We start from the raw sequence: 20233 nt of genomic DNA on the forward strand, positions 1-20233 counted from the left end.
CTGTACAATAAATATTTTGTATAAGGGAAAAGTAAGCATAATATATGCCTGATGAAACAAAGCATCACAGTTCATGATGAAATAGTAAAGTATTAGCTTCTTGATCACAGCTCTTCAGTAAGTTACAGCTGGGGAAGTTATTTGGACGATACTTTAAATTTAGGTTCCTTAGGTTCACTCAATTCTGAATAAGAAATGAGTAAGAAAGTAATGCTTGAAACAAGAAACCATTTTTTACCAGGATATGACTCTTGATCTGATACTTTGTCAGGAACAAGAGTTCTTGTGTGTGTCTCATCAAGACCTTCCCTTCTGGGCCTGCATTTGGAATGTACTATCACACTACAACTACCCTGTATTTTTATTTTTTTCCTTGAAGCATTTATCAAGAAGCGTTTTGAAATGGTATATTGGCAGTGTTCAAGTTCAGGTGACATTAAAAGTATGTCTATGAAATTCTCCAGAAGGTCCAGGGTGTTTAGTGCTCCATGATGTAATGCAGGCCCTCAAGTTCCAGCAAAACAACTCTGTATTTACTGCTTGTAACTAATAGTAGATGTGGTAAAAAGGAATTATATTCACATGGCAAATGAATACAACCTTAATGTGCACCATATGCAGAGTGGCGGGGTGATATGCCAATATATCACATTTATTTACCTTTTTTGGTTGCAGAGAAAAATGACTATACCATTCAGCCCACAGGTTATAGCCATATAAATATGAGAACAGAAGAACTGATGATTTATACACTCAGACTGAAACTGAGTATCTTCTTATGTAGACCTTTTTAATAGTGCCATGCCAATGAAAGCTGTCTTGACACTTTATGCTCATAGGGAAATTTAATTTCAAACAATAGTTGGAATTAGTCTAAAAAGATACAAATTCCTTCTAGTCAACTAAACATAGGTTTCTTCTACTTTTAGAATATTGCATAACTCTCTTACAGTTGGGGGGCTATGACATTATTGGTGGAACTACTAAGGATAATTTAAGGCTTTTTGGAACAACATAGTAAATTGACTTTACCACCTTCCAAAAATGCTCATTTCCTAAGAGAAATTGTATGACAGCTTTGCACATATGTAACTCACATTGTACTCTAGATATTACTGAGAACTTATGAAAAGATAATTATTTTGATATGAAATTCAAAATTTAAATGTCTGATTTTTTTTTTTTTTACAAAGCAACGGTTTAGTTTTTCTAGTTACCTCAATTTTTATGTGCTATGCCCATTTATGTGGCTTTACAGAGCAGAAGTTTGTAAAATGTTAACATATTTTTAAAAAATTGATTTTCTTGGCCTTTTAACAGTGCCATTATCTAAGTTAATTACATTTCATTTACCTGCTAATTTTTTTAAAGTAATTTTTTTTCACATTCAAGTGAGAAAATGAATGTGTTTGATATGACTTCAGATTTTTGGATTTGAAGTGTCCAATTTGTTGCTGCCTTTTGTAGCTTAAAGCTACAAGAGTGTTGAGCTTTTTAAGCTTTTATTCTTGTAGCCTGTAACTTTGTACAAGAGATTGCCTTATTTCCTTCGGGTGAGTGGGGTCAAGAGTTTTTAATAGCTAAAGATATGAAACTCTTCTATAGTTTTCAGAGTCCCTTACTTATGTATTTTTTTTTTTAAGAATGTTAAATGTTAGGGAGGATGTATTCTAAAGAATTGTAAGTGATTTGGGTATTTAGGATAAATAGATAAAACTGATTTTCAGTTTTAATTTATATTCATAAAAATTATACTCAATGTTGCATTTCAAAAAATCTGAGTAAGATTTCACTTCAGCAAATTTTCTACCTGTTTTCAAAAGGGGGTAGAATTTTACAATGTTTATGTTACCAGACACTCATATGCACCTGCAGGAGACATAGCTTATTTAGAACCAAAGACCAAGCCCCTCCACAGGAAAACAACAAATGAACTCTCAAGAAAGTAGGAAAAAAGAGGCACATTAGTTAAGTATAGTAATGATTGTCCACATAATCAAGTCCTGTACAGGCATTAACCAAAATATTATAAATTTGTAATATTGATATGAAGGGATACACTCTTTGTATTAAGTGTAAAAGATCACCGAGCTACACGTATAAGTACCTATGCCTATATGTGTATACACTTGTATTCTATGAACATTTATGTATAGAAAAAGTAAAAAATGATCACAAGACAAATATTGACAACATTTATAGATAGAGGAATTTGGAAGCAATTTTTCATTTTCTTCATTATAATTTACTGAAATATCTAAATGTTTTATAATGAGCATGTACTACCTTGATAATCAGAGACAATAAATACACTTTAGGCCAGGCACAGTGCCTCATGCCTGTAATCTTTATATGTATGTATATATACATATATATACATATATATATGTATGTATATATACATATATATATGTGTATACACACACACACACACACACACACACACACACACATATACATATAATCTCTAGATAGATAGATTTTTTTTCAGACATGGTTTTGCTCTGTCACCCAGGCTGGAGTACAGTGGCATGACCACAGTTTACTGCAGCCTTAACCTTCCAGGCTTAAGGGGTCCCCCCAATCTCAGCCTCCTGAGTAGCTGGGACTATAGGCATGTGCCACCACACCTGGCTAATTTTTTTGTGATTTTTATAGTTATGGAGTTTTGCAGGCTGATCTCAAACTCCTGGACTCAGATGATCCACCCACCTTGGTCTCTCAACGTGCTGGGATTACAGGTGTGAGTCATCTTGCCCAGCCCAATATTATATTTTTAAAAGTCATATGTAGGCAAGAAGGCCAGAAAATGTCCTTCGTAACCATGTACTTTTGAGTTAAATATTAAAGGGAAAATCTGACATTGAAGGTATAAGGGTCAACATTCTTTCAAAGGTGGTTGTAAAGGGCAAGTTGGTGATCTTCAGCTTATGTGTCCATATGTCATTGCAAGTGCCCATGCCCAGAAATGGAGCAGTTGTTGTTTTTTTTCCAACTCAAGTGCCAAACATTTTAAGTCTTCCAACTTCATCCAATTCTTAAGCTGAAAAAAAAGTATGATTTAGTCATATCCTCAATTTAAAAGATGTAAATTATATATTAATACATAGATACTCTAATGAAAAAGGCTCAGGAATGAAAGGCAATACCATGTCTCATGGACCCTCAAAGAATTATTCAGTTTGGTACATTTCTTTTTTTTTTTTTTTTTTTTCTTAGCATTTTGGGAGGCCAAGGCAAGGTATCGTTGGAGCCTAGGAGTTCAAGACCAGCCTGGGCAACATGGGGAGACACTGTCTCTACAAAAAATAAAAATAATTAGCTGGATGTGATGGCATGTGCCTGTAGTCCCAGCTACTCGGGAGGCTGAAGTGGGAGGATCACCTTAGCCCAGGGAGGTCAAGGCTATAGTGATGTGTGGTCACACCATTGCACATCAGCCTGGGCAACACAGTGAGACTCTTGTCTTAAAAAAAAAACAAAAAACTTTAATTTGGGAAACTCACCTAATTACTGTACTGTACCTTCACTCCGCACTCTTAGCCTCTAGGCTGCCAAATATTAGTAGTTTAATCAAATTTATATGAATCGTCAAGGAGAGAACCATCTCTAATTAGCATTTATGCAGCATAGGATCAGATACTATTCTTTCAATGAAAGGAGTATTTATAAAAGAGAGTGAACAAATATCATTCTGTTGCTGCTACTCCTCCTAGATGATACTAATGGGTGCTAACTACATGCCAGGTACCATCCTGAGCACTTTACATATTAACTCATTAATCCTCACAGAAGCCCTCTGTGGTATCTACTGTTAGTATCCTTGACTTATAGATGAGGCATGGAGAAATTATAAATATGCCTTTATTTTCTGCCCTGGGCCTTGACACTTTTAGGACTTCCTTACTAGAATTATGGAAACTTGCCCAAGGGAGCTCACCATAGCTAGCAAGTGCTGGAGCCTGGATTTAAGCTCAGGCAGTCTAGGTCAGAGTTGACTAAACTATGCATTTAATTAGAATATCAGCTATGGAGAATCTGATGCAATCCTATCACTAATGCATTCTTAGTATTTGCAAAAGACACAAAAAGACAACTGTATTATACTGAGTTCTTAGGACAGTACATGTTGTGGTAGGATTTTTTATTTTTTAAATATACATTTAAGGGGTATACTTTAAATATACAATTGTAGGTACACACTCACATAAACCCATTTTCTAATGTACAGTTGACTTTTGAACAACACAGGTGTTACGGGTGCCAACTCTCCACATGGTCAGAAACCTGCATATAATTTTTGACTCCCCAGAAAGTTAACTACTGATAGCTTACTGTTGACTTGGAAGCCTTACTGATAACATAAAGTTGATTAACACATATTTTGTATGTTGTATGTATCATATGTTGTATTCTTAACAATAAAGTAAGCTAGAGAAAAGAAAATGTTATTAAGAAAATCATAGGTCAGGCATGGTGGCTCTCACCTGTAATCGCAGCACCTTGGGAGGCCAAGATAGGCATATCACGGGCTCAGGAGTTCGAGACCAGCCTGACCAATCTGATGATACCCTGTCTCTACTAAAAAAATAGAAAAATTAGCTGAATGTGGTGGCAGATGCCTATAATCCCAGCTACTCAGGAGGCTGAGGCAGAGAATTACTTGAACCTGGGAGGCAAAGGTTGCGTGAGCCGATCGCACCACTGCACTCCAGCCTGGGTGACAGAGGAAGACTCCATCTCCAAAAAAAAAAAAAAAAAAAATCATAAAGAGAAAATATATTTACTATGCATTAAGTGGAAGTGGATCATCATAAAGGTCTTCATCCTGGTTGTCTTCACACTGAATAGACTGAGGAAGCAGAGGGCTGGTCTTGCTGTCTCATATGGCAGAGGCAGAAGGAAATCCACATATGAGTAGACCCATGCAGTTCAAATCTATGTTGTTCAAGGATCAGCTGTAGTCTTAGAGGGTGACTCCTGTGTTACAAACATTTATATAATCATAGAGAGAGGAGGAAAAATGGCATATACCAATGGCTTACAGTTGTTCTTTGTACCAACATTTTCTTGTCTTGCATTCATAATTCTAATATTATTTACAAGAAGATGCTACTAAAATTTCCTGTCTGGTGGCTGTTGTACCCTAAAAGCGGCTGTGGCTTTTCATCTGTAGTCTATATGTCTAATCAAATTACGATTTTTCACCAAAGAGACCATGATGAGTAGGGGAAGGGAAAAGGTTTGGTGAAGATGAGATGTATAGAACAAATTTCAAGTCAGTTTTCTGAGCATAATTAAAATGCAGTATAATTTCCATTGTAAAACTAGGACGTTAATGGAAAAGGTTTAAGAAACATTTAATAGCTAACCTCATTTCCGCTTTAGCAAAGCCATTTACTTTCTTGATTTACCATTATGGTGAGCTGCATGAGAAAGCTTAGTGTTCAGTTTTTAAAAGAATGTTTTGTAGTAATCAGTTGTAACTAAATGGTACAAACGGCATAAGCAAAATAGAGGTATCCATCTCTAGGAAATGACTGGCATATATAGTATAATTTTTTTTAATCTATAATATATATATGCCTAATAAGTTCATTATGTATTTGGGCTTTTTAAATGAATATACTTTATTTCATAATGAGTTTTCTATTGAAATTACTACTTTTTTTAAAAATAAAGGCAGGTTTTGTATTTTGATTTTCCTATATAGAAGTTCAAATGATACTACATTTTTACTAATTAGGAAAATTATATTGGTTGTTTTTATTTAAGCATGTTTATTATTGTTAAATATTGATTTTGCATACAAATTAGTTGTTACAAGTGGTGTAGACTTCAGTACTATGATTTTGACCTTTATAAGCATATATATTTATAATTATAATTTGCAGGTTTATAGTACAGTTGACAAAACCAGATCCAATGATCATTTAAAATCAAGTCATTTTTAAATAAAAGGCCATGTTTTACTGCTTTCCTGATTTCTATAGTACCTCACACATATTAATAATACAAACTCAATAAACAGTATTAAGTAAATGAAGGAGTAAATGGGTGAACAAATGGGATATCATCTTTTTTCTGGCCTAGGAGTCATCTAAACTAAGTATTAATTGGAAGGATTAGCTTTATTTTTACAAAACTAAGAATAGGAAAATGTTTAGTCCCGCTTCATTTCATAACAGATGGTATTGAAAAAGTGGAATGAATGAAGAGGATTCACTGTGCTAAGAATAACATATTTAACCTACAGGTGAAAACTTTACACTGCATTTCAAAGTGATCTAATTTTCATAAAAGTAAGGAGATGATGCCGAAACACCAAGAACTTTATTCACTTTTTAAAAAGTAACTAAAAGTTTGTCAGAAATACATGTCAGATCTATTTTTACCTGGATTATTTCCTCTTTTCCGTAATGGATACAGACCTGACGAACTATTTTTCTCCCTGGATATTTATAAGCAAGATACTAGAGAAATTCCTTTTTCTTCTTCTCTTCTTTCAGGTATAATTCTAAGTGGTTCAGCGTCTGTTTGATAAATATACCTAATGTTGTGAGGGCACCAAAAAAACACAGTTAATAAAAACATTTACTATTCTGCCTAGTGGTGTTAAAATATTTCACCTAATGTTTTAAAACATAAGTCTAATATAAATGCTAAGTGGTTATTATAGAGATTTTGTGTTGCTTAAATGCAACTTCAGTTGTTATAACTGTCTTTGTAAGTTGGTGTTGGTATCTAGTATTATGTACTGAGAAAAGTGCCTCTGTAAAAGCTGATGTGCCCTGGTATTTGCAGCAGGATTTGGGCCGTCTTTAATCTCATTTGACTTGTTCATCTTCCTTTAAGGCCATCCATAAAGATGCACTGAGTATCCTTTTCAGGCTTTGGTTAGGATTTGCATCAGTAGTCATAAACCTACTCTCTGGACAAAGACACCCTTTCCTTTGAAGTAACTGCTCAAGCTTTTCAAAGCAGTCCTAGAAGTCTGTCCTCTTTCTCTTTTTATTTTTCTTTAAGAAGAGTTTGATGTGTAGTCCCTTAAACTAGCAGCAAGATAAATTTTTCTCTCAGCATTATTGAAGGCCATGACAATTTTTCAAGCAGTAAGACTTTAAAAGGTTCTTAAGGGAATCTGTTCTGCTTTATGGTCTAGCCTTTGGTAGAGCCTGCTATCTCAAAAAGCAAAGATAAAGACTTTTTGTATCCCTTAACTATTGCTAATTTTTACCAAAAGAATTAACCTGATATTTTTCAGAAGACACTTTTTTCCTTATTCTTTATTTGGTTAAGAGACTTCAGTGAGAGATTATTGACTGCTTTGGCATCTTTGAAAAGTAATATATGGCCAGACTCATCTTGTTTGAGGTGATTATTTCCCCCAGGTATTAACTATGTGGGCTGACAAGTAGTTGGGAGGGGCAGATTTCTAAGAACACTAAGTTATATAACACTAAGTTACATGGTTCCGAGATTTTGTTTCTAGGCTTTCCAAACAGAAATGTATGTAAATATGGAGGGATTTTTGCCTTTCCTTTCTGTGGGATTTGTCACTTGGGCTCTGCTGTGATCCAGGATGATGTATACAGTGTAACTAGAGACATGAAAAGATCGATTCTGTAAGCCACATGTAAAGCCTCTGCTTTGCCTCCAATTATCCCACTACCCTCAGTAATTTCATTGCAAGTGGTTCCCAAAATACCCATTGAACTTAAACAGTTTTGACCCGCTTGATTTAAATCCCATATCATATATTTGCTATATTGAAGTGTAACTATTTCAAGCTCTTTGTTATAAAACTTCTAAAAATCAAGTAGTAGGTATTTATTGTGAACATACTTTTTGATAAGGAGAAAATGTAAAGAATGCTCAATCTGAACAGCAGATAATAAAGGGAATATAATGTTTAGTCTTTAAACAAGATTGGAAACAGTTTTTCTTGGAGGAAATGACATGATATCTCTCCGTATATTGTTGTATGTGGGTTTATAGAGGCCATTAATATGCATTTCCTGTAGATGAGGAAAGTTAAGTAGCACTGTCTTTTTATTGGAAATCCAGTGACTGTGGAACCAGTTACCTGAGAACCTAATGATTATAAGTCTACCCTTATGCTTTTAATTTGTTTTTCTTTCTCTTTCTCTCTCACTCTCTCTTTTTTATTTCCTGAACTGTCTAACCTGCTTTCAGGATTAGCAAACATTTTGCCAAACTTTGAAGCCAAAGTCCTAGCATTGAACAGTTCCTTATTTAGAGATCAGGCCCTAGAAAAAGAAAAAAATCCTTTTCAGTTTTGAAATTACAATCCTTGTGTGTGTGTTCTGATTTGTGGAATGAAAAATGATTTAATAAAGTTGGGATTATTGGAAACTAGTATTTCATAAGCAAAGCATAATGATAAAAATATTAAGAGTTTACTAAAAAAAGAATGCTTATATCTTAACCCACTTTCTGGGGTTAATCATGAGGCTTCCTAAACTCTTAACTTTACAGTCATAGAAAACTCTCAGTATTTCAACTCTTTTGCGTTAAAGAAGGAAAGAAAATTGACAGCAGTCCTCTCCCTTCTTCACCATGCTCCCAAGAAAACAAAGTTAGCACTGATGTGCTTAAGGGACATTGTCCTCTGGGACCACCATTATCCATCTATCCTTTGTTTACTTTGTCTTATTCTTAGAGCGCCTCCATTTGCCATCAGTTTTCCTTCAAACTTTCACTTTCCATTGAGGAATTCCAAGACAGTTCAAGTTAAAACACAAATTTCACCCTCCATGAAATAACTTATGAAAACAAAAAAGGAACAATCACACCAAAAATATATTCCTTTGATCTTAATGATTTTAATTGTTGGTTAAAAAAAAGTTTCCAATAAATCTAATTAGACAGTAATTTCAGAAATAACATTGTATCATATTTTTGTGGAATGTACAGCTTCCTGGGGAAAAGGGAAACCAAGAGTCAGGGGTAAAATATTGATAACTTATTTTATTATTTTTTTGAGATGAATTCTTGCTCTGTCTCCCAGACTGGAGTGCAGTGGCGCAATCTTGGCTAACTGCAACCTCTACCTCCCAGGTTCAAGTGATTCTCCTACCTCAGCTTCCTGAGTAGCTGGGATTACAGGCGCACACCACCACAGCAAACTTTTTTTTTTTTTTTTGTATTTATAGTAGAGTGAGGGTTTTACTATGTTGGACAGGCTGGTCTTGAACTCGTGACCTCAGGTGATCTGCCCGTCTTGGCCTCCCGAAGTCCTGGGATTACAGGCATGAGCCACTGCACCTAGCTGATAACTTTTTGAAACAGCAATATTTATTCCTAAAATTAGTGAATCTTAACAGAAGGTTAAGTAGTTCAGACTGGCTTACATTATTTGCTTTATTTCTTTAAAATTTTCCCAAATTTCTGGACTTTGTAAGACACAAAATTGCTCTTGTGACAAATTCTTTGTGGTTTGGTAAATGTCAAGTAAACTTCCTAATTAAGGTAGGTTTGCCTCCCAAAGTAGTTTTAAAACTTGGGATCAAATAAAATGAAGCCCTTGTTCCACTTACCCCTTGCCTCTTAGTATGTCATTTTAGGTCTCCCTTTATCACTAAGCCTGTAGGCCATTTCCAGCAGTTGGCCGCACGTAGCACTGCCAGCGTGGTGCAAAGTTCTGTGTGATATCCCTTCAACTTAAGTCTCACTCAGAAGTACCTACAGTTACCAAAGCTTTGAAGGACACTGTGGGGCTGTGTACTATGTACTGCAGTACGTGCATTGGAACTATCATGTGGAAAGCTAGACCTGAAGTGACTGCTGGCTCCAGGTGAAGTTGGGGCTACAAGCAGAGACTAGACCTCTCTTCAGGGTAGAAGCCCCTCACCTTTTCTTGGTCATGGACCTCTCGGCATTCAGTAAAACTTACTTTGCTCCCCTGCTACCTAGAAAAACAGGCAGGTAGAAACATTTTGCATAAAATTTCAAATAACCCAGTGACCTGCTGAAAAAAACCCTGCTTTGGAAGCTGGATTAGTGTTTTGACGGCAGCGTTTGCCTTTCCACGTACAGTAGGTTTCCGATGGGTTTCCCCTGAGCTGCTGGACTTCTTTTCTCTGAGTGGGTAGTCACTCCAAGGATAGTCAGATGTGTGGGGTTAAGATACAAGTGATTCTCTTCCACAGAATTCCATAGCTGGTGGTAGCAAGTACTCTGTGGGCACATTTGCCTCTCGATTACACAGTGTTAGGTATCAAGCATAATATAAAACCAATCCAAATTAAGAGATCAAGAATGCTAATAGAATCCTGCTCTCTAATTCCACTTGGAAAGACTTTTTATGTCTTTGCCTTTAGAGACTATAAACATAGAGGATTCGTTCAGTCTTCAAATAGTATTCTTCAGGCTAGACATGGAATCCAGTTTATCCTTGTGGCTTGGCATGAAATAATCCGCAAATCGAGTCCATTACCGTTTTACTTATTCATGGTGGGTTCCTTATTAACCAACCAGCCAACCAACCGTCCTTTTTTTCTTTTTTTTTCAGTTTGGGAAAGACATACAGGATGACTTGTTCTTTCTACTTGTGAAAGTATTTAGAAACATCTGCCTTTTGGATACTCCTCTTCTGTCCCCCCTTCACCCATTGCCCCTCATTTTCAATCACTGTCTGTAGACTCATCTGTAAAGGTTTAGTGTTTTTTTTTAAGGTGTTTCTTATGTTGGTTTTTCTATTCTTTGAATGAACCATAAATACATCCATGAAATTTACATATCAGAAAAATACATAAGCTTAGTAGAGAGAGTATTTAAGAGAGGGGCTGCAGAATTCCTGTGGAGGTAGCAGGAAGTCTAGTTCAGACTGTCTTCATTATGATTGGTTTCAGTGGCCCACAGAGGATGAGGAAGGAGGAGTGAGGCCCTTCTTTGAAATGTAAATTGAGCCACAGTTCCTAATTGTATAATCATCTGACCATAAAACATCTAATTGAGGGGCTAATTTTTTATGAGGCATTTTGGAATGCAGATTTTGTTGTATTTAACCCTGAGTTTTTAACCACTGTTGCTTGAATAATCACATAAAGTTACTTGACATTTTAGCAGGATGTGATCCTCATAATCAAACTAGAGTATATAGTTTAGATCTAGTCCTAAAGTAGGATTTCTGGACAAATTCCCAAACTATAAATTAAATAGGCATGATGGGAATTAGGAGCAAGTTGTTGATTATTTAATTTGCATAAACTTGAATTGATTTGTTCTTTTTATCTGTTTTTTCCTAAAGGTGAGACTGCTGCTCCTCGGGCCATTTTGACGGGCCATGACTATGAGATTACATGTGCTGCAGTCTGTGCTGAGCTAGGCCTGGTGTTAAGTGGTTCACAAGGTAAACCTGTGGTACCCTCACAAAATGTATGCATTTCTTGGTGTCTCCTAGTAACAAATTACCAAAGATTAATTTGATACCTTTTTTTCTAAAGCTTCTACCTGTTATAATGGCCATTAGCCATATGAAACTATTTAAACTTAAATTATTTAAAATAAAATAAAATGTAAGTTTCTTGGTGGCACTAGCCACATTTCAGGTGCTCATTACTCACCTATGGCTAGTGACCACCACACTGGACAGCAGATACACATCATTTCCATCACTGTCAAAAGTTCTGTTTCACAGCACTACTCTAAAGAGTTTAAGATATTTTTACAAACATCTCCAACAATATTCGTATTTCCATAAGGCAGGAACAAGGAACATTCTTGTATATTTTTTAGTCTTCTGAACTGCTCCTGGGCTGAGTTCCATCTTATATCTGAATGGAAACCCCTGATCCTGTCTGTTTTAATGAGGCAGGGGCCACAATGGCATTGAGAGTAGAGTGGAAAGATACTTAAGCTGGCTTGCCTGGAGGTTTGTGCTGGAAACAGCATCATACGTTTAGGCCCAAGATATTAAGTGAGCTAAGAGCACACACAACAAATCAGGATCTGACTAGGAACGGAGCTGTTTCCAATTCTTTGCTTATCCCATTGTAATAGTCTATCCATCTCTCTTTCTCTGCTCTGAGCTGAGGTCTGAACGTACAACAAAGTACAATATCTCATTTCTTTTAGGTTTGTCTGCTGGGGAAACACAGTATTTGAATCATCTTATCTGTGTCCTAAAGTATAATATTTAGTCTAGCTAACAAGGTGTTTTAAATATTTAAAGGATTGTGTTTAAAAATTTGGTCAAAACATTGAAATGGTAATAAGGATAGCAAGAATTCTATAACCCCTGGATTTTTTCCTTCTTATTGTCAATCATTTCATATATCCTGAGCCGATAGGAGTTGTAAAATGAACCTATTATATTACAGGTCATCTTTGCTTTGCACAGTGCTGTGGAACTGTAAAAGCAAGCATGCAAACTGAAACCATACAAAGTGATCTGAATAATCAGTGGTAAAGTTTACAATTGTTCCATGGTCTTTAAAAATTTTGTCAGGCTGGGCACAGTGGCTCATACCTGTAAATCCCAAAATTTTGGGAGGCCAATGTGGGAAGATCATTTGAGGTCAGGAATTCAAGACCAGTCTGGCAACATAGTGAGACTCCCATTGCTACAAAAAAATTATGCATTAGCTGGGCATGGTGGTGCCCATCGGTAGTCCCAGCTACTTGGGAAGGTGAGGTGGGAGGATTGCAGGAGGTGAAGGCTGTAATGAGCCATGATCATGCCACTGTACTCCAGCCTGAGTGACACAGCAAAACCCTGTCTCTGATAATAATTTTGTCAGAACATTAAAAACTCATACTCAGTTATACATATAAGAACATGAAAAAATTAGTAAAACTCACATGTACTTAATACATTGCAATTTGATACACTGATAATTATTTTGTGAAAAATGTATCAAGAGTAGTTTGACCAGGGCTTATTGCCTTCTTGTTGTATACATGGAAGGAGCTAGCATCTTTTCTATGCCTTGAGGATCTGTCATACTCTTTTCTAAGTTGGGATCTGCTTCTAACATTTTATCTTTTGTGCTTTCAATGTCATGCAGTATTCCGTAGGATACCTTTAATGTGAGGCTTTTGCTGGTATCACTTCCGGGACATCATTTTTGTTATACCTTCTTCCCTAACTTACACTGATGAGTTCCCTTCATTCTCTTCCTGGCTCCAAATCTACAGTGTCTCAGCAGGGTCAACATCCCACAGGCAGCTCTTTCTTCTGTAACTCCGTTTATATTCAATTCAATTTTACTTTCAGTTTTATCATTTTTCATTTCTTTACTGCAGTTTCATCTTTGTTGGCTAATACCCTTTTTTAATTATCCATATTTGTGAAATATTACATGGCTTTATCACGGGGAGACAAAAAGGCAACACAGCTGCACAGTTTGCTATCTGTGCATGAACTGAATAACAGATACACAGTGGCCAGTCATCAACATACCTTGAAAGGAATGATGTGATTGGTCACATCTGTTATTTATATAGTGATTCGTGGACTGAAGAGCTAGCCACAAAAGTGCGTACTTTATTGCAGTTACTGTGACAACCTAAATTTGAACGATGTTATTGGAGAGCTGATGTTATTTAAGGAGTGATAAATGAAATTCATGCATGCTGGAACTGGGTAAAGCAAAGACTGCCTGTGGATATTTTAAAAATTTATAAACCACCTGAGTGGTCAAGAAAGAGCCAAAAGCCTTATTTTTAAAAGGGCAAGCTTTCAAGTCATTGTGGGAAAAAGGCAGCGATCATGTGGCCATGAGTAATTTAGCCAGAAGAGTAGCAGGGTGCATACCCCAGTAACCCCTGTTATCTGACTGAGATATCTCTTGGAATTTGCTCATCACACAAGCAATCTTTGTGCCTTACTCCTTCTTTGCTTTGCATGCAGCAGGTACTCAGTAGAAACAAAACGCTTGGCTGTGTGTGGGCTCCCCAGCAGCTGCCTGTCCTCCAATGGCACTTTGGCCTGGTGGTCCACCTAGGTGTTGGGAGTGGCAGATGCTGCTGCTTGCTGTGGGGACAGCAGGGAAGTGGACTCACTCAGTTGCCAAGGAGAAGTGGCCAAAGGGTCCCTGTACGGATTTTTTGGAGGTTGAGAGGAACTACCAGGGACCCCCTTTTAGTGTAAAACAGTAGTGAGCAGTTGCAGGGAAGAAGGCTTAGGCCCTCTGAAGCTACCTGAGCTGGCTGTCCCTGCACAGGCCCACAGTGCCTTGGCCGTTGAGGCCCCCACAAGGTGTGGGCAGAGGTCCTAGTGTACCTGCCTACAGCCCTTGTTTCTTTGCATCCGAGCCTCCTTGAAGCTGTGCTAGGATTTGAAGCTTGTTTCTCAGTTCCTCCAGTTGGTATTGCCTCTTAGCATAATGAATTTCATAGAGTAACTTCCTGTCTTTTGAGGAAAGTGAACTGGGACTTACATGATTTGGCTTCTCTCCTCTCCCGAGTGGAAGGTGAAATCTGGCAAACGTGAAGAGGAGATTTTGCAAAATAACTTGTATGTAAGATGGAAGTGTTTGAAAGGGTTTCTACACCTATAGTATGGTACTATAATCCTGTTTAATCTGTGCTTAGGACTCAAGATTCAAATCATATTTGTCTGTTTTCATTAAATAATTAATGTTGCCTTTTGTTTCTCCTCTCTTCTCAGAAGGACCATGTCTCATACATTCCATGAATGGAGACTTGTTGAGGACCTTGGAGGGTCCTGAAAACTGCCTGAAACCGAAACTCATTCAGGCTTCACGAGAGGGCCACTGCGTCATATTCTATGAGAATGGCCTCTTCTGCACGTTCAGTGTGAACGGAAAACTCCAGGCCACGATGGAAACAGATGATAACATAAGAGTGAGTGCCCTGGTGACTCTTTAGCATTCATGACTTTTACCTCAATGCATGTCAAGTGGGGAGGGAAAGTGTTCACGAAAGAAACCTCTGTTTTTGGGTTGTGAAGGGACTCTTTTCCACACCAACAGAAAATCCTTCCGTAGCACTCGGACAAGTCTCACACACTTGATACACCACAGCAGTGCCAGCTGTGCAGACCGCATCACTTGGCACAGCTGAGGACAGCCCTTCAGTAGAAGAGGTTTTCTTAGGGACTTCTGAGATAATCCTGGGTGGCTTTCAGTGGCCCTGCTCATTTTTTTTTTTTTCTAAGAACATTCACTGTAGATTGTTTTCTGAGTATGAAAGCTGAAACAGTACATTAGATGACACCTAAAACTGGATTCGCTTTACATCTGAATAGCTTGGTGGTGGGAGCAGTAGGAATTATGACTATTTAGGATTAACTTCAGATATGACTTCTTCATGGATAACAAGACCAAAACATGTTAAGGAAGTTGGGCTTCAAATTATGATATGAATCAGGCAAGCATTTTTTCCCATTTGGTATCCCGGAAATGGCAATGCCAGTGGACTTCCAGCCTCTTGCTTCCTCTTCAGGACAGGACTCCACAAGTGTTAGAAGTTGAGAAAAAGAGTAAGAACTGTTATTTTCAGGGGCTAGTTTTTCAATTTTCCAGAATCAGGCTAGGGGGTGGGGCACGTGAGCTGTATACAGTGAAGGGACCCATGACATTTTCGGGGCAGGAGTAGGGTCACAGGGGCTTCTATCCTGCCTTTGGGCTACCTCTGGATATTTCACTCATTGCTATTCCTGACCTAGGCAGTTTAGATGACATAAATTCTCCTACTTTTCCAGATCTAGTCTGAGCACCCGCTTCTCCTAAGTAAATACTGGGGTCAGGAAGTATTAGGGAACAAAGCCCATACATGTAGGTTACGTTGAGGACATGAAGGACCCCTGCTGCTCTATTCATTTCTTGCTTCAGTGGATGGTTTCCTTCTTGTGTCTCCACTGTTCTCCGTGGTCTCTCCATTGCATTCTGCTGGCCTCCACCATGAGGCATGCACGCAGACACATTCACACTCACTTTTATTTTTCCCTACCTTCCCATAACGCTGCATTTAAACCAAGTACACATCAGAGGATTTTCCTTTCCTCTTTTCTTTACAATAATAATGTGGATAATCTGTCACTTTGAGTTGCGATTATATTGTCAGCTACACTAATAAATCTGTAAAATAATTTGAGATCCCTAGCTGACTGAAGCAATTTCTATGGCATTTCAGTTAGTACCAGGGGCTCTGGGAAGTTCCTTGAGGCAGCAGTGGGAGGCTTTCTGCAGACCATTCGTACACACATGCTTCTCCTCTCTGCCCTGTAGTCATCGCTTTTTCCCTCCGTAACATTTCCCACTGGATTTTAGGCTTAAACAATCCATTGCCTTTTTCCCAGCACGCCTGCACTTTATCATGCTAACTGGCAAGTGGCAACTGTGTGATTAAAGTGAGCTTGCCAAAAATGAGCACGACCTACCCACAGCTCCAGAGACTGACACTTTCACAGCTCACTACCTCTGAAGGCAAGGAAGGAAGCCACAGGCTGGGAATCCAAGACACCACAGAGCAGAATATCCAGCTCCATCCTCAGTCTGAGCCCATATAAGGAAAGGACACCATGGAAACCAATTAGTCATCAGCTCAGACCAGAAATTTTCTGTGAAATACCAAGAACCCTGCAGGCAGGCAGCCTGGGGAAGCTCTGCACTAATCAAGGCTTCCCACCTATTTTTATTTTAGGTGCCAGATTGTTCTGTGGCATTTTGGTTAGAAGCATATCATAGTCCATCAACTAGACAGTATTGAGGTGTCTTTATGAATAACTGATATTTAAGGAGGCAGACTGGACAGAGCAGCAAAGTTATTTTATCCTGAACCTGGGAGAACCATCATTCACGCAGGGGAATGCTTTTGTTTTCCCCTCCTGAGGCTATGTTTTAGGATGTGGTTGTTCCCAGCAGATTGCTGTGGCCTGCTAGTAAGTACCTCCTTAAAACCCTGCAGCCACGGTATTGTCCAGAGCACTCAGGATTTCAGGGGATGAGATTAACATGTCTCTGGGGCCCTCTGAAAACCTCTAGTCACAACCCAACCTGGATGCAGAGGCAGCCTGTCAGGATTTGAGTGGGAGAACTTGCTAAATGTTACCCTGGCTCTTGGCTGCCAGAGGAATTTGGCCTCTCGTGAAAGAGGCCAGCGAAATCTTTTTTCACCTTGGGAGGCATCTGGTTCATTAAAATGTTTTGAATGCTGATGACTGTACAGTCTCTAAAGCCCAGGTTTTACTTAATTTCAGACAGAAGCAGTATTAGCGATTCTTTACCAGAACAAAGAATTAAAGATTAATGGTTTTAATTTGTTTTAGTATAGCACTTATCCAGTAAAAAGCTTCAAGTATAAAATTCAAGTGAACCACAACCGTAAGGTTAATGGATTTTCATCAGCTGAATTTTATAAGTGTAGCAAATAATTGTTTCTCCTAGTCTTCACTGCAGTTCCCAGACACCCCTAGAGATTGCTATTTGTGAAATGAATGGGAGAAAAGGATATTGATTTTTGCTCATCTTGAAAATATTTTAATATCTGTGCTTAGTTAACAAGACTTAGAGAATATATAACTGTCTTCCACACATAGGTTTTTATTTCCTAGATGTATTTTTGTGTTCTAGAGAATAAGCTGTGTTCAAGAGACTACTGAAAGTTGGCATTTGAGTGAATGTGAATTAAATAGCTAAGAAAATCTTTACCCATGATTTTTAAAACAATATGTCAAAGAGTTAAGACTTAAGGCAACACTGCTAAAGCTGAATGCACAACAGTGTGAATATATCAGAAATTAAGTTCTTTTCTTTATGGATTGCCAGCACAATTTGTATTCCTATGTGTGTCCAGGTGAACGTGCAATTACAGTTGTTTGTAATGGCTGTTAAAACTCCGATGCTATCCACTGAGGAAAGGAAATTTGTATCTCAATAAGCTAAGAAAACAAGGCTTGGAGGCAACAGGCAGGAGGAGAGGAAGGGATAATAGGATTGGCTTTTGGAGTAGGGAGGGACAATTAGAAGTCACCACATTTTTTCTATAAATGGATGGAAAGTAAGTATTTTAGGCTTTGAAGGTTCTGTAGTCTCTGTTGCAACTACCCGTGAGAGTAGTCGTAAACATGGGTACGGCGATGTTCCGGTAAAACCTTATTTATTGAAGGCCAGGCATGGTGGCTCATGCCTGTAATCCCAGCACTTTGGGAGGCCAAGGTGGGCAGATAACTTGAGGTCAGGAGTTCGAGACCAGCCTCACCAACATGGTGAAACACTGTCTCTACTAAAAATACAAAAATTAGACAGGTGTGTGGTGGGCACCTGTAATCCCAACTGCCCAGGAGGCTGAGGCATGAGAATCATTTTAACCCGGGAGGTGGAGGTTGTTGTGAGCTGAGATTGCACCACTGCACTACAGCCAGGGTGACAGAATGAGACCCTGTCTCAAAAAAAAAGCTTATTTATGGGGATTCAAATTTGGAATTCATACAAATATTCATGTGTCATGAAAAGTTCTTTTAAAGCATTAAAAAATATTAAAATAGTTAGAAGAAATAGGCAGTAGGCTGCATTTGGCCTGCAGGCTTTCATTTGTGGATGCCCATTTTATAGGATCAAAGAGCAGATTCTGAGCCTGCACCATCTGTTCAGCACCAGTAGGAAAGGACAGAGGGGCACAGCCTAGAGCTGACTAAACCATAGGCTGAAGTACTGTCAGCCCTGGGGCAAGAAACGGATAAACTGGGATTTAGTCACTCTGGAAGTTGTGGCTCTCTACCAAGTCTTCTTTCCAACTGCTGTCAAAATCCAACAGGCACAGGGAAGGGGCCGAGGTAACTGGCTACCTCCCTCGGCCTGGAGTCGCACAACCGTAGGGGATCAGAGTGGATGTGAGGTCAGGTGGCACAGTCTGCCAAGTCTTGGGACAAAACAGGGTTATTAGCATGTCCACAGGGCAAATGAAGAGATGCCAGGGCTCCTCATTAGAGCACTGGTCCCAGTCCACAACACGCACCATTCCCACAGCATTTGAGGAACTGGAAGAGTTTACCACCTTGTCTTTAAAAAAGCAAAGCCAAAAAAATCTCAAGCATAGCCGAACTTTGTCCATTGGTTTTTTGCAAAATGGCAGATCTTTTACAACTTGTGATTTTCTAAAAATTACTGAGGATCTCTCTCTCTCTTCTCCCTGCACCACAGTAGCTGGTGTAAGAATGACTCAAACACATGGTGGGGCTGGAAGTGTCCTAGAACCACATCTCTTCTGAATGTTCCTGTGTCTCACAGGCCATCCAGCTAAGCCGAGATGGGCAGTACCTGCTCACGGGAGGAGACAGCGGAGTGGTTGTGGTCCGGCAGGTATCAGACCTCAAGCAGCTCTTTGCCTACCCAGGATGCGATGCTGGAATCCGGGCCATGGCGCTGTCCTATGACCAGAGGTAACACTGGAATCATGGGCTACAAACAGTAGTTTCAAAAACTGCAGAGGGAACTGGGGATGTTGACTCATGCCTATAATCCCAGCACTTGGGAGGCTGAGGCAGGAGAATCGATTGAGCCCAGGAGTTTGAAACCAGTCTGGGCATCATAGTCGTTTTCTACAAAAAATAACATTTTCAAAAATGTATAGTAAAACCTGCAGAGGGAATTTATTTAAATGGGCTTATGAAGTTGAGTTGTGCGGGGTCACCTGTGCTATCAAACCAAGAACACTTTTTTTTTAAAGTGTGACTTTCTTTCTGATGACATTGCCACTCTTGGACAAAAGCTGAGTTCTCAAAGAATAGAGAATTTAAGCAGCAAATCCTCTGAATACAGTGATGCAAAGCTTTTTATATTTCTTTGAAATGTGTTTTAGTAAATATAATTTAAAGAGCTGCAAACATGTTTAATGTAAAATGCCTTTATCTCTGCATATGGAGAGTCCCCTGAAAGACAGGGCTTAATTCCTAAAAGCTCTCAAGTGGTAGATTTTGGGGGGGATCATCTCTATCTGGCATCTTATTTCCTCAACATATAGTCACTCAGTTTCGTTTCTTTTTAAAAAAGATTTGTGGCAACATGTAACATTTTCCATCTAAACTTTTTGATATACAATTTAGTGGCATTAAGTACATTTACAGTGTTGTGCCCCTGTCACCATCATCCATTTCAAGACATCTTTCATCATAAACAGAAACTCTTAACCTGTTAGTGACTCTCCCTCCCCACCAGCTCAGCTGCATTCTACTTTCTGTCTCTATGAATTTGCTTCTTCTAAGCACCTTCTGTAAGTGGAATCATACAATATTTGTTGTGTTGTG

General features: G+C 38.5%; 1 protein-coding gene across 4 annotated transcripts in view; it reads left to right on the forward strand.

Annotated features, from left to right (window-relative positions):
- LRBA (LPS responsive beige-like anchor protein) overlaps positions 1 to 20233 on the forward strand; it is a 746578-nt gene that overhangs the window by 714111 nt on the left and 12234 nt on the right. For all 4 annotated transcript variants that reach the window (XM_074396837.1, XM_074396836.1, XM_010338615.3 and 1 more), the window contains 3 exons: positions 11273 to 11374; positions 14636 to 14832; positions 19218 to 19369. In XM_074396837.1, the coding sequence (XP_074252938.1) occupies positions 11273 to 11374; positions 14636 to 14832; positions 19218 to 19369 (451 nt within the window). The remainder of the gene's footprint in view (positions 1 to 11272; positions 11375 to 14635; positions 14833 to 19217; positions 19370 to 20233) is intronic.

Source organism: Saimiri boliviensis, chromosome 3, assembly GCF_048565385.1.
Source record: "Saimiri boliviensis isolate mSaiBol1 chromosome 3, mSaiBol1.pri, whole genome shotgun sequence".
NCBI lineage: Eukaryota > Metazoa > Chordata > Mammalia > Primates > Cebidae > Saimiri > Saimiri boliviensis.